The sequence below is a fragment of the Phyllobates terribilis genome, unplaced genomic scaffold, assembly GCF_046119375.1.
Source record: "Phyllobates terribilis strain yellow unplaced genomic scaffold, ASM4611937v1 Scaffold_2__4_contigs__length_985480577, whole genome shotgun sequence".
NCBI classification, from domain to species: domain Eukaryota; kingdom Metazoa; phylum Chordata; class Amphibia; order Anura; family Dendrobatidae; genus Phyllobates; species Phyllobates terribilis.
In genome coordinates this window covers 863,470,752-863,486,609 of record NW_027362762.1, presented here as the reverse complement: position 1 = coordinate 863,486,609, position 15,858 = coordinate 863,470,752, and the positions used below count along the sequence as shown (strand labels likewise).

General features: G+C 47.1%; 1 protein-coding gene across 1 annotated transcript in view; it reads right to left on the bottom strand.

The window, feature by feature from the left end:
- Nucleotides 1–15,858, bottom strand: part of PIGL (phosphatidylinositol glycan anchor biosynthesis class L) — a 156,299-nt gene that overhangs the window by 129,868 nt on the left and 10,573 nt on the right. The window contains exon 2 of the mRNA XM_073668015.1: nt 15,067–15,166. Within this exon, the coding sequence (XP_073524116.1) occupies nt 15,067–15,166 (100 nt within the window). The remainder of the gene's footprint in view (nt 1–15,066; nt 15,167–15,858) is intronic.

The following is a 15,858-nucleotide window of genomic DNA, read 5'->3' as shown; positions in this document are numbered from 1 at the left end:
GCGGTGAAAACAGCTTTAAAAATGTCCTTTTCTTTTATTTTGGTAAAGTCAAAAGTGAAAATATTCCATAAAGACCCAAAGGGAAAAAAATCTTTATTGAAGGGGTCTTGTGAATAAAAACAAATAAATTGTACCCCAGAAGGAAAGTAGGAAATTGAGCAGAGGAATTAAGTCTAAAAATCCTGAAAAGTACAATCCAAACAAAAAGTACACACAGGGTACAAGAACTCGCTGGCATTTTGCTTTTACTAGCCAATCCTGAGTAAACCTGGGTCCACACAAGAACCCGGGTGACAGTATGGCTACGAATTGCTCTAGACCCGCACATGTGCTACGTGATGCCATTAGTGCTGCAATCTGATTCAAAGAAATGATCCCAGAACGATTTCTATAAAACCAACGTCTGTGAAGCAGCATTTAATTTTTTTTTTACGTGCACTTTGTCTTTTCAATTTATAAATTGTGCTTAACTCACACTCCCCAGGTCCAGCACTGAGTATTTGCCACTGCTCCCAATGTCTGCTATTGTCTGCAAAGCTCACGTCCTGTCGACAGCGCAGCAGCCAATAAATGGGTTCAGCGGCCATACTGAGAGCAGCCAAGCTTAGTTTTTGGCTGTAGTGCTGTCGGGGCAACAGGCAATAACTGACACTGGGAGGCAGCAGTGGAGTCTCAGCTCTAGACCTGGTGAGAGTGAGTAAAGCACTGTTTTTTCTTTTTTTTTTTAACAAATGGCTGCTGGGGACAGGGCTTTTCAAAACTGAAAGTCCCCTATAAGGGCCATGCGATTTTGTTTTTTATTTTCCCTAATTTTCAAGAAGATAAAACGTTTGTATTTTTCTCTAGACGTAGCCAAATAGAGCTTGTTTTTTTTGAGGGGACGAGTTGTAGATTTGAAAGACATTCCAGTATATTGTGTGTTAAAATGAAAGTAAGTGTATAATCAAAAATCCAAGTGGGATAAAATAGTAAAAAAAATGAAATTCAGCTTTTTTCTTTAACAACATTCATTGTGAATCTCAGCCGCATGCTGCAAGGTACCCGATTAAGGCTGTGTGCCCGCAATGAGTTCTTCATGCTGTGTATTTTTGATGATCAAAAACGCAGCGTCTTACAGTTCCAGCAAAGTGGAGGGATTTATACAAATTTCCTGCCCACTGTGCTCCTTTATTACTCAGTGTAATCTGACCTGTGCTGTGTGTTTCAAATCCTCAAAATGTCAATTTCTCTTGTGAGTACGCAGAGTTTTATGTGCACATTTCCCCCGTTCCAGACAGTGACGCGGACACTCCACACTGCAATCTCTGCTTTCTTCCCTATACAGTCTGCATTATCTGATGAAGGTCCCAGATGGAAGGAAACGTCATAATCTAGTGGAATTTTTTGGATAACAATAAAACCATCACGCTTTTCACCCATCTCCTTCTGAGTGCCTAGTGTTACTCATATCAAATTTTCCCCATAGATTTGCATTAGATGCGGAAAATCCACAAGTAAAAAATGTACATGCGTTTTTAGCGTTTCCGCACTAAAAACATACGTAATCCGCACATGACTATATTAATAAATCTTTGTCAAAGTCAAATACAAGAAAGTATCAAAAACAAAGCAGCTTTATTTAAAACAAGACACCCCAACAAGATACAAAAAATGCAGCATCAAAAACGGGATAAAAACAGATGTAAAAAAAGTGCAGTGAAGAAACACAACCTAATTTACTTACAGAGGTTGCCCACTACTTTAGGATAGGTCATCAATGTCTGATTGGTCAGGGTCCGACACCCAGCACCCCCGCCGGTCAGCTGTAACCGGCAGCCGAAGTACTTACTGCAGAGCTGCTCCATCTTCTGATAGTGGCCGCCACAGGGTAATACACATCCGCCTCCTATTGATTAGAATAGACGGAGAAGATGAAGCCAGCTAAACAGGTGAGCATTTCCAGCCAGCTCCCGCAGCCGTCACCGATGTCAGCTGATCGGCGGGTGTCGGACCCCGACTGATCAGACATTGATGAATTATCCTAAGGATAGGTCATCAATACTAAAGTAGTGGGTAACCTCTTTAATAGGTGCAGAAATGGTGCATGAAATCAGAATCAAAAGCTTACCAAAAGCTTATAATGAGAACAGTGATACCAGTCCTTATAGCTACAGGTGTGACAATAACCAAGCAAGATTCAGTTACTGTGTGAACAAACCCCATAGTATACAGTGGTGGCCAAAAGTATTGGCACCCCTGCAATTCTGTCAGATAATACTCAGTTTCTTCCTGAAAATGATTGCAATCACAAATTCTTTGGTATTTTTATCTTCATTTAATTTGTCTTCAATGAAAAAAACACAAAAAGAATTGTCCTAAAGCCAAATTGGATATAATTCCACACCAAACCTAAAAAAGGGGGTGGACAAAAGTATTGGCACTGTTTGAAAAATCATGTGATGCTTCTCTAATTCGTGTAATTAACAGCACCTGTAATTTACCTGTGGCACCTAACAGGTGTTGGCAATAACTAAATCACTTGCAGCCAGTTAACATGGATTAAAGTTGACTCAACCTCTGTCCTGTGTCCTTGCGTGTACCACATTGAGCATGGAGAAAAGAAAGAAGACCAAAGAACTGTCTGAGGACTTGAGAAACCAAATTGTGAGGAAGCATGAGCAATCTCAAGGCTACAAGTCCACCTCCAAAGACCTGAATGTTCCTGTGTCTTCCGTGCGCAGTGTCATCAAGAAGTTTAAAGCCTATGGCACTGTGGCTAACCTCCCTAGATGTGGACGGAAAAGAAAAATTGACGAGAGATTTCAACGCAAGATTGTGCGGATGGTGGATAAAGAACCTCGACTAACATCCAAACAAGTTCAAACTGCCCTGCAGTCCGAGGGTACAACAGTGTCAACCCGTACTATCCGTCGGCGTCTGAATGAAAAGGGACTGTATGGTAGGATACCCAGGAAGACCCCACTTCTTACCCAGAGACATAAAAAAGCCAGGCTGGAGTTTGCCAAAACTCACCTGAGAAAGCATAAAACATTTTGGAAGAATGTTCTCTGGTCAGATGAGACAAAAGTAGAGCTTTTTGGGAAAAAGCATCAACATAGAGTGTACAGGAAAAAAAAAGAGGCATTCAAAGAAAAGAACACGGTCCCTACAGTCAAACATGGTGGAGGTTCCCTGATATTTTGGGTTTGCTTTGCTGCCTCTGGCACTGGACTGCTTGACCGTGTGTGACGCGCCCCCTGGGCCAGTGCTGTTTGGGGGATACCCGGAGCCGGATCAGATGGGGGTTGTAGTCTCCGAGTGGCGGTGACCCGGTCCGTGCCCAGGGTGTCAAACTCCGTGTGTGGCAGTCTTTACAGATGTTGTTAGTGTTCTTTAGTGTCGACTACGCCACCCGTTGATTTGCGGTCAATACGGCCGCCGCTGCAGCAGGGTCCGCTGAGGCTGGTGGTGAGTGTGCAGCTTCCGGTAGTATAACCCCCAACGGGAGGGGTATAGCCTCAGGGGGTCAGGTGTAGAGGATGGTGGTAGTGGTGGTGCAGTGTGGATGGTAAGAAGACTCAGAGTCGGGCTGTGCAGTTCAGGGTTTTTACTTACTGCTGTTCTGTTGGTCACTCTGGCCTTGAGTGACCGCCCGAGCCGTGCTGCGTCCACCAGGTCCTGGACTCGGCCAACCCCCAAGCAATTCTGGAGCGTGGTCCTGAGCTCCCTTTCTGACTTTCCTTTCTACTGGCCTTTCTCACCAGGGGTCCACTTATGTCCGGCTCCCTCGGGCCTCTTGGTGGGTGCACCTCTTCGGGGTTCCCTGACCCTATACCTGGTGTGCCTTCCTTGTGGACTTGGTGAGGGGCTGCTCCACATGTAATGTCGCAGCCTCCGGTTCTTAGCTGAGGGTTGTTTCTCTCCTCCACTAATTTGGGATCCGGTTCCCTTGCGTGCCAACCCTTCACCCTTCTGGTCTAATTCTGGGTTCTTGGGGTTCCTTCTTCTCCCCCTCTGGGTCCTTCTCTTCTCCTCTCTCTCTTCTCTCTGCAGGCTCTCCTGGACCTCTCTCAGGACTAACTCACTCTCTACAGAAGACTGACTCTGATCTAAGATGGTTCCCACCTTATATACTCCCTCTATGTGTGAGCTCAGGTGACCAGCACCCAATGAGCTCCTAGCATTACCCAGACTGTTCCCCCTATCTGCCCCTACACTACTGGGATGTTCCACCCCCCTCCCACTCCAGCCAGGGACAGACACTGTCGTACCTGCACATATACCTAGTGGGAGTACCATCGGTCTGTCCCTCGGAAATGGGATGTATGTAGTGTATGCAGCTAACTGAGCTCAGTTCCACACTCCATCCTTACCCGGGAGTGGAATACCACACCTCTGGGTTGAGGTGCAATACCCCTGTAGCAGCCGAATCCTCAGGGTGCTACATTCCCCCCTGGTAAATCACAGCACGTCCTCGGGCTGTAAGAAAACAAAACATCCACAAACATACAAATTTTCATAACAACATAAACATATAAAACATTATAAACACTTTCAGCAGCATAAACTTTTTCTTGTTCCTCCGGCCACGGTGCGACTTGTGACCGGGTAAAGTGCGACAGTCTCTGGTAGAAAAATACGGCTTTCCTATAAAACCAGTAGGGGGCGCCTTAAAAAGCGCAACTATATACAAGGGGAAATATGGCCGCTCTCAGTCCTCGGCCAGGTATTAGGAAAGGAATGACCGCTCTCAGTCCTCGGTCAGTGGGAATAGGGACACACGGGTTTCAGTTCAATTTGCTGGTCCCAACGGGGACTATATTTTAACTAGCAGCAGTAACAGTTCTTATACCCTGACGGGTAACTATTTACAGTCTCTTTACCGTACTTTAATGACGGCGTCCTCCTGCTCCTTCTTTGTCTTCAGACCCGTCCGGGTCCTCTTGCTCCTCCTCACACCGCAGCTCCTCCTCCGTCAGGCGATGTACATGGAGGGCGTAGGGTCCTTTGGCACACTTGTGCCGGGTGAACGTGACCTCGTCCCCTACATATAGGTCACGACCTCTGTGTCCCTCCGGCAGATGGCTTTCTACGTCTCTGCGGGTGACAAAGACGTCGCCGGGGGTGTGATGGTCTTTTATGAAGCCCCACCCATGCTGCAGGTTGAATTTAATCACAGTCCCGGTGGTACGGGGACCATGAGCTGCACGGGGGTTCCTCCTGGTCCGGCTCTTCTGCCCTGCGCTCTGTTCCTGCAGCCGCTGCTCACGGATCCGCCTCTCTTTCCGCTCTTGCTCGAAGGCTGCCAACTGCTGGCGGCAGCACTCCACACGCTCAGCTGCGGCCGCCCGCGTTTCTTGGGTGAATCCCATGAGGTCTCCTCCGGTGGGGTCCCACTCGAACTGCGCTTCTTCCAGCGGGAGCGGGGTCCTCTTAACGGGCTTCGGAACCGGAATCAGGGGCTCATCTAGGGGTCTTTCTTTCCGGAGTCGGCGATGGTGGTACTCCGGTGGCCACACAAAGGGCTGCCCATCCGGGCAAGTGTGCTGGGCAAACAAGTCTTCACCCAGGTGCGGTACTCTAGATGTTGAGGGCGCGGTGGTGGAAGCGGCGCCCGGATTGACCAGGCCTTGTGACCAGGCCTGGGGCACCCTGAACGTAAAGGGCACCGTGAAGACGGCGGCGCCCGGGGTTACTTGGCCCAGCGACCAGGCCGGTGGCTCAGTGGAGGTAAAGGGCGCTGTTGGTACTGCGGCGCCCGGGGGTACTAGACCTTGCGACCAGGCCGGTGGTGTTTCCTGCTTTGCCGCGCTCAGGGTTGAGGCCCGTGACGTCACAGGGGTCGCGGCCGCGGCTTCTGCTTAAGGCCTAGTCTGGCACGGTGACGATGCAGCGACGGGCACGGCAGGGGGAATTTCGGGCTCTGCGACGGGGAGCTGGAACAGGTACACGGTTTCTCGGCTCGGGGTAGAGACGTCCCCTTTACCTGCCTCCGTCCGTTCAGCTCCCTTCTCGGCGCCGTCTCCTGCCTTCATTCCTCCTGCGCCATCCTCAGAGGCGGTCTGTCTCCTCGTCTCGGGCGGCGTGCTCCGCTGACGGGTTCCGGTCTGCTGGGCCATCTCACGGCTCCACTCCGTCAGCGTGTCTTGCTGCACCTGGGCCATCCTCCGTGCGAGGCCCTCCAGCGCGGTCTGTGCACACTCCCGGTCTCGGGGGAGCTGTGCTAGGATCTCCACTAAGCCTAGTGGGGTTGTTGCTTGCAGCAGGCTCCTGACCACTGGGTCGGTGCTGCCTGTCTCTCCCTCCATCTCCGGGTACGCTTTCTCTGGACTCCTCTCCAGACTTCTTGTCTCCGGGTGCGCTCTCTCCAGACTCCTCCAGGCTGCACCCATCTTCGTTCTTTTGTTCTGTCTCCGCCCACACTGAGGGTGGTCCCGGGGCAACTTAGTGATTGTCAGTTCCAGGGGCAGTTCTCTCACGCTGATGGACACTTCCAGCATCACAGTCTCTGTTGGTGGGCGCGGTTTCCGCTTTTGGCGCCATTCTTCGACCTGGCCCACGATGGGAGGTGGCCTTTTGCCACCCTCTGGCACGCCCATAATGGCGTCCGCTCCCCCAAGGCGGGAAATCCTTGGAAATGGCGGGAATCGTCTCCCAGTGGCGGGAAACTCCATGGATGGCGGGAAAAAGCTGCAAATGGCGGACAACCGGCGGGAAACGACCTGTGATGGGGTCCGTTGGCGGGGACCCTCCGGAACCGGCGGGAGACTTCTTTTGGAGGTAACGGTGAACTTTTCTTCAGGCACGCAGTACCCGGTTGTTGCGGGCACGTTATCCTGCCGACTACGCCAAAGTTGACGCGCCCCCTGGGCCAGTGCTGTTTGGGGGATACCCGGAGCCGGATCAGATGGGGGTTGTAGTGTCCGAGTGGCGGTGACCCGGTCCGTGCCCAGGGTGTCAAACTCCGTGTGTGGCAGTCTTTACAGATGTTGTTAGTGTTCTTTAGTGTCGACTACGCCACCCGTTGATTTGCGGTCAATACGGCCGCCGCTGCAGCAGGGTCCGCTGAGGCTGGTGGTGAGTGTGCAGCTTCCGGTAGTATAACCCCCAACGGGAGGGGTATAGCCTCAGGGGGTCAGGTGTAGAGGATGGTGGTAGTGGTGGTGCAGTGTGGATGGTAAGAAGACTCAGAGTCGGGCTGTGCAGTTCAGGGTTTTTACTTACTGCTGTTCTGTTGGTCACTCTGGCCTTGAGTGACCGCCCGAGCCGTGCTGCGTCCACCAGGTCCTGGACTCGGCCAACCCCCAAGCAATTCTGGAGCGTGGTCCTGAGCTCCCTTTCTGACTTTCCTTTCTACTGGCCTTTCTCACCAGGGGTCCACTTATGTCCGGCTCCCTCGGGCCTCTTGGTGGGTGCACCTCTTCGGGGTTCCCTGACCCTATACCTGGTGTGCCTTCCTTGTGGACTTGGTGAGGGGCTGCTCCACATGTAATGTCGCAGCCTCCGGTTCTTAGCTGAGGGTTGTTTCTCTCCTCCACTAATTTGGGATCCGGTTCCCTTGCGTGCCAACCCTTCACCCTTCTGGTCTAATTCTGGGTTCTTGGGGTTCCTTCTTCTCCCCCTCTGGGTCCTTCTCTTCTCCTCTCTCTCTTCTCTCTGCAGGCTCTCCTGGACCTCTCTCAGGACTAACTCACTCTCTACAGAAGACTGACTCTGTTCTAAGATGGTTCCCACCTTATATACTCCCTCTATGTGTGAGCTCAGGTGACCAGCACCCAATGAGCTCCTAGCATTACCCAGACTGCTCCCCCTATCTGCCCCTACACTACTGGGATGTTCCACCCCCCTCCCACTCCAGCCAGGGACAGACACTGTCGTACCTGCACATATACCTAGTGGGAGTACCATCGGTCTGTCCCTCAGAAATGGGATGTATGTAGTGTATGCAGCTAACTGAGCTCAGTTCCACGCTCCATCCTTACCCGGGAGTGGAATACCACACCTCTGGGTTGAGGTGCAATACCCCTGTAGCAGCCGAATCCTCAGGGTGCTACATGTGCATGGCATTATGAAGTCTGACGACTACCAACAAATTTTCCAGCATAATGTAGGGCCCAGTGTGAGAAAGCTGGGTCTCCCTCAGAGGTCATGGGTCTTCCAGCAGGACAATGACCCAAAACACACTTCCAAAAGCACTATAAAATGGCTTGAGAGAAAGCACTGGAGACTTCTAAGGTGGCCAGCAATAAGTCCAGACCTGAATCCCATAGAACACCTGTGGAGAGATCTCAAAATGGCAGTTTGGAGAAGGCACCCTTCAAATATCAGGGACCTGGAGCAGTTTGCCAAAGAAGAATGGTCTACAATTCCAGCCGAGCATTGTAAGAAACTCATTGATGGTTACCGGAAGCGGTTGTTCGCAGTTATTTTGGCTAAAGGTTGTGCAACCAAGTATTAGGCTGAGGGTGCCAATACTTTTGTCTGGCCATTTTTGGAGTTTTGTGTGAAATGATCAATGATTTGATTTTTGCTTCATTCTTTTTTGTGTTTTTTCCTTGCAAGCAAATTAAATGAAGATAATAAGACCAAAGAATTTGTGATTGCAATCATTTTCAGGAAGAAACTGAGTATTATCTGACAGAATTGCAGGGGTGCCAATACTTTTGGCCACCACTGTATGTTATAAGGGTAAGTCCCTACAGGATTAGACTTTGATGATTTTCCACAGCTGTTAAAAAAAAAAAACAACTAGCAAATTCTGTGGGTTTTGGGTCTTTCTGTGCAAATTTGCGACAACTTCACAATATGCACTGCAAAGGGGGAAACTTGGGGTGAAAATTTGCAGCAAAAATCGACATGCAGCAGGCTGAAAACCTGACCGCAGGTCAATTTACGATGCAGATGTTCCATGCAATGTGTGGAAGGGATTTGTTAATATCGAAAAAAAAAAAAAAATGGCTGTTACTGTAAGACTGTGGATTCTCCAGTCAAAAAATCTACAGCATATCTGCTGGAAAATCCATAACATATCTGCTATGAATGCAGGGAGAAGATGGCAAGCATAACCCCTGCTGTCCTGTCCCCTTACAACTGTCTGTCTAGGTTCTGCCATATCCTATCCATCTTCAACAAAGCCACCAAAGACCTTTAGAGGCCAAAGTACATGAGAATGAGATTCTGCCTGTGCCGGTAGCTGGTGCAGGGGGAGGTTATGTGACAGTGTGACCCCGCAGCGAGATTCATTGCCCTGCTATCCCAGGTCTCTCCATCTATAGTGGAAAAAGCTGAGCTTTCAAATCCATTATCATTTGGGTGTCCCGCTGGGTGGAGGATGGGCTCCGCAGCCAATGCAGGGGGATATGACCCTGTCTAACACCAGTTCAGCCAAGCTCATCTGGGTTTAATGAAATCTCTACCAGATTAATGGTTTACCACGGCGGCGAACCTGGGAGACTTCCTACATGAATGTGAGACAACTTTAGTAACTCAGTCGCCCTGTCATCTCCAATAGTGATACGTATATGTCTGAGGTCCAACTGAGCGCTTGTAAGGTTTTCTTTTGTAAAATTAATTTTCTGCTGTTTTAAAAAAAAAGATGATGAATGCATTTTGTGAAAATTAAATCCCATGGAAATAAATCCAATGAGTACTATTTTCAAATGGCATTTGCTCACAAAACACAGGTGAACTTAAAAGAGACTGTGAGCAGAGCCTTGAAGGGGTTGTTAAATTATATTGATGACTTATTCTCGAGGATAAGTCATCAGTATCACATCAGTGGGGCGCCAACTTACTATCCGGGTGGATGCATTGCTCAGCTCCTCTGCATGTGTAGTGGCCGCTGCTGGGCAATACAGAGACAAGGAGCTGATCTTTAGCATCCCAAATTGCCCGCTACACATTGAATGAAGCTGCAGAATGCAATATCACTCAACCCCTACTACAGGCTGTCGCCAGAGCTTATAGTAGCTGATCGGTGGGGGTCAACGAGGGACTTGTGGTCTCCACTGGCAGCAAAATTGTGGCCATGAGGAGCTAAATGAAGTGGCTTGTTGTGCACTTGCACTGCTGCTCCATTCTAAGCCCATGGCACCAAAGATCCGAAGATGGCCGAGTGCAATGCTATTAAAAAACGTGGTTTGTGAGCGATAAAATGAGGTTTATCAGTTTCTAAAGAATATCTAAAAATTACAGTTTATAACAGGTGTATAAGCCTTGTTTTACACCAGGGATGTCAAACTCAAACACACAGACGGCCAAAATGAAAAACTTGGACGAAATGGGGGTCAAATTAGTATACAGTGTAATAGGCCCCACAAAGTCCTCCTTACAGTATAATGGCCCCACATAGTGATCCATACAGTATAATGGCCCTACATAGTGATCCATACAGAATAATGGCCCCACATAGTCCTCCATACAGTATAATGGCGCCACTTAGTGATCCATACAGTATAATGGGCCCCACATTGTCCTCCATACAGAATAATGGCCCCACATAGTGATCCATAAGGAATAATGGGCCCCACATAGTCCTCCTTACAGTATAATGGCCCCACATAGTGATCCATACAGTATAATGGCCCTACATAGTGATCTATACAGAATAATGGCCCCACATAGTCCTCCATACAGTATAATGGCACCACTTAGTGATCCATACAGTATAATGGGCCCCACATTGTCCTCCATACAGAATAATGGCCCCACATAGTGACCCATAAGGAATAATGGGCCCCACATAGTCCTCCATACAGTATAATGGCCCCACATAGTCCTCCATACAGTATAATGGGCCCCACAGTGATCCATACAGTATAATGGGCCCCACATAGTGATCCATACAGTATAATGGGCCCCACATAGTCCTCCAAACAGGATAATGGGCCCCACATAGTCCTCCATACAGAATAATGGGCCCCACATAGTCCTCCATACAGAATAATGGGCCCCACATAGTCCTCCATACAGAATAATGGGCCCCATATAGTCCTCCATACAGAATAATGGGCCCCACATAGTCCTCCATACAGAATAATGGGCCCCACATAGTCCTCCATACAGTATAATGGGCCCCACATAGTCATCCATACAGAATAATGGACCCCACATAGTCCTCCATACAGAATAATGGACCCCACATAGTCCTCCATACAGAATAATGGGCCCCACATAGTCCTCCATACAGAATAATGGGTCCAACATAGTCCTCCATACAGACTAATGGGTCCCACATAGTCCTCCATACAGTAAAATAGCCCCACATACTCCTCCATACAGAATAATGGGCCCCACATAGTCATCCATACAGAATAATGGACCCCACATAGTCCTCCATACAGTATAATGGCCCCACATAGTCATCCACACAGAATAATGGACCCCACATAGTCCTCCATACAGAATAACAGCCCCACATAGTCCTCCATACAGAATAAAGGGCTCCACATAGTCCTCCATACAGAATAATGGGTCCAACATAGTCCTCCATACAGTATAATGGCCCCACATATTCCTCCATACAGAATAATGGGCCCCACATAGTCATCCATACAGAATAATGGACCCCACTTAGTCATCCATACAGAATAATGGACCCCACATAGTCCTCCATATAGTATAATGGCCCCACATAGTCATCCACACAGAATAATGGACCCCACATAGTCCTCCATACAGAATAATAGCCCCACATAGTCCTCCATACAGAATAATGGGCCCCACATAGTCCTCCATACAGAATAATGGGTCCAACATAGTCCTCCATACAGACTAATGGGTCCCACATAGTCCTCCATAAAGTATAATGGCCCCACATACTCCTCCATACAGAATAATGGGCCCCACATAGTCATCCATACAGAATAATGGACCCCACATAGTCCTCCATACAGTATAATGGCCCCACATAGTCATCCATACAGAATAATGGACCCCACATAGTCCTCCATACAGTATAATGGCCCCACATAGTCATCCACACAGAATAATGGACCCCACATAGTCCTCCATACAGAATAATAGCCCCACATAGTCCTCCATACAGAATAATGGGCCCCACATAGTCCTCCATACAGAATAATGGGTCCAACATAGTCCTCCATACAGACTAATGGGTCCCACATAGTCCTCCATACAGTATAATGGCCCCACATAGTCCTCCATACAGAATAATGGGCCCCACATAGTCATCCATACAGAATAATGGACCCCACATAGTCCTCCATACAGTATAATGGCCCCACATAGTCATCCACACAGAATAATGGACCCCACATAGTCCTCCATACAGAATAATAGCCCCACATAGTCCTCCATACAGAATAATGGGCCCCACATAGTCCTCCATACAGAATAATGGGTCCAACATAGTCCTCCATACAGACTAATGGGTCCCACATAGTCCTCCATACAGTATAATGGCCCCACATAGTCCTCCATACAGAATAATGGCCCCACATAGTCCTCCATACAGAATAATGGCCCCACATAGTCCTCCATACAGAATAATGGCCCCACATAGTCCTCCATACAGAATAATAGCCCCACATAGTCCTCCATACAGAATAATGGGCCCCACATAGTCCTCCATACAGAATAATGGGTCCAACATAGTCCTCCATACAGACTAATGGGTCCCACATAGTCCTCCATACAGTATAATGGCCTCACATACTCCTCCATACAGAATAATGGACCCCACATAGTCCTCCATACAGAATAATAGCCCCACATAGATTTGGCCCACAGACCAGAGTTTGACATGTATGTTTTACGCCTAGAATTAAACAGAGAAATTATATATGACGCTATCCAATCCAGAAGAGCTGAAGGAAACAGATACAAGACACAATAAATTATAAGGATGGTTCTGACAGTGATAACAGAAAAGGACAGATCCTCGATGAAAAGTCAGCACAGACATGGGGAGAATCAGAATTCATAGGGCCTCACAGCAGGGACAATAAGTGCCCCCAAATTTGATAGTTAATAAACTTGACTGCAGTGAAGCAAACAACACCTCAACTACCATTATCTGAGCAGCAACCAAAAGATGAAGAATACCGCCATATATCACACTGTCTGCACAAAGGAGAAACACAGAGCACAGCCAGACAGCAGAGAGCGAATCTACCACCGTTTTTTTCCTTCATAATGGTGATTTCAGAGGCTGAAAAAAGTCAGCGCAGAAAAACATATCTGCTGCAGATCTTCATACCCATAGCATGCTTATTATGATACAGACAATCTTACCTAGTGATTTTACCCTTCAATATTCAGGGACAGAATCGGGAGATTCAGCGGCAAAATCTGTAACCAAGGCGGATCTCGCTGCGGGATCAATGTGACTTAGTGATCAGATCCTGTTTGGCTCCTGCACCCGGTTCGACCTCTTTAACCTCTAGGCCACAAAGTAGCTGCTATGGCTGCAGTTACAACCATGAGAGTGGTTGATTATATGACATAATCATATGCGATGGCTAAATACAGCTGAACTGCAATCGAATACTATTTGCCAGATGCAGGACACAGGGATACATGGTCAACAGTACATATCAGTCACACAGTGCATGTCACATAACTGTATCTAATGGAACCATAATTAAATCTAAAGAGGATAAGTACCCATTGTGGTATGTTGGAGCAAAGCACTAGCCAATGTCCCAACGCGCGTTTTGCATGCATGGTTTCTTCAGGGCGCGAGGAAAGTTATATGGAAGACATAATTCTACTTATGTGTACTAAAGGAAAATCCAACTTTTGAACACTGCTTGCCTCTTTTCTTACATATGAAACCATAATTTATAGACTTATCTGAAGCATCTCCCAAGCCAATTGCATTGGGATTTTTTTTCACTGAAACAGTAACGTGTGTGTTTTTAAATGTAATTTTCAATAAAATGTCTGATTTTTATACATAGCTATTCAGACTCTTGGTTCTTTTGTTTTTAATATATTTTTGAGTCGCTTTGTGTATGGGCTAAATGGTTTTCTGACAGATATGTATCTGGAATATTTTAGGAATTTCAATAGTTTTACGCTACTGAACCATGACAACAACACTGTGATGACCTTTAATTATCCCAGATAAGTCCGGCTTCCCATATCCTTGGTTCATGGTTTGAGTACGGACTATGACACAGTCACACGGACATGGCTCATGGGCACATATGAAGCTGTCAACTTCGGGTCAGCAAGTCTGCGAATTGAAGTCCAACTACATGGATGTGTAAAACCAGACTTAATACTGACCAAGATACAACTTGTCTTTGAGAAAAGTATACTTTTTTTTGAGCAGAAATAGTCAAAGAATCAGCATCAACCTGTTGCATAAATGCTGCAGATTATCATCACAGATTTTACCATCAATCTGTGCTAAAATCCTTGTAAAACAAACAAACACAAAAAACATAGTGTGAACATAGGCTTAAAGGAGGTGTCGAGGAATCATTTTTATTGCTGCATATGCTTGCACATATTAAAAACCACAACAACAACCTCAATACTCACCTTCCCCAGGTCCAGCGATACCTTTGCTGCTGCGGCCTTTGATGACAAGCTGAGCCGTGATATCACTACTACCTGCCTTTGAACACTGCAGACAATCGCTGGAGACAACGTTGTAGAAGGCACAAACTGCTGACACCAGTGATTGGCTGCAGTAGTCATGTGTGATATAGTCATGATACTGTTGCAGTCAGTCAACAAAGACAAGAGAAGTAGCAGAGAGGAATCGCTGGACCCGGGGAGGGTGAATATTGTGTAGTTGTTATTTTCAACAACCGCAGAAATTAATGTAAATCCCAGAAACTGCTTTAACACAATGTGCTCTTTATAGAAGAACAAATCTAGACTTGAAATAAGAGTAGATTCCCCTTTAAAGGGGCTGTCGGGCTCAAATACCTAGTATGGAAATCTGGAGCCTTAGGGTATAATTGTGTGCTGTCCTTATGCAGAATCGGCTGACATCTCTCTAATGTATATGGCCTGTTTTACTGTATATGTGTATTATTGTACAGGCAATGTTATCATCTGCTAGAAAAATGAAAACAGTCCTCAAAAATACCCTTGTATTGTGCATCATACCTGTGGTCAATTAGCGTTACATTGGAAGGAGCGATTCCCAAAGCAGCGCAGCTATGAAGCAACTCGTTCTTACGGGTCTCCCCTTGATTGTAGTAATTTCCTATAAATTATAAAGAGATAAACTTGACTGTTTTTAGAACGCTCTTACTACTATCTCTTTTTATACTTGATTCATTTTACTCACTTAAATAGCTCCATTAATTCCACAGCGCTTTACAGACATTATCATCACTGTCCCCATTGGGGCTCACAATCTACATTCCCTATCAGTATGCCTTTGGAGTGTGGGAGGAAACCAGAAAACCCGGAAGAAACCCACGCAAACCCGGGGAGAACATACAGACTAATCTAATACAATTGTTAAAAGGGGCAGTCTGGATTTTAATATTGATGGTGTATCCACAGGAAGGGTCATCGATATTTGATCAGCGGAGGTCTGACTCCTGGCTGTCTTGATGATCATCTAAATCAGGGATGTCAAACTCAAACACACAAAAGGCCAAAATGAAAAACTTGGATGAAGTCGCTGGCCAACCAGTGTACAGTATAATGGGCCCCAAACAGAATAATGGGCCCCACATTGTCCTCCATACAGAATAATGGGCCCCATATAGTCCTACACACAGAATAAAGGGCCCCACATAGTCCTCCACACAGAATAATGGGGGTCACATAGTCCTCCATACAGAATAACGAGCCCCACATAGTCCTCCATACAGAATAATGGCCCCACATAGTCCTCCATACAGAATAAAGGGCCCCACATAGTCCTCCATACAGAATAATGGGCCC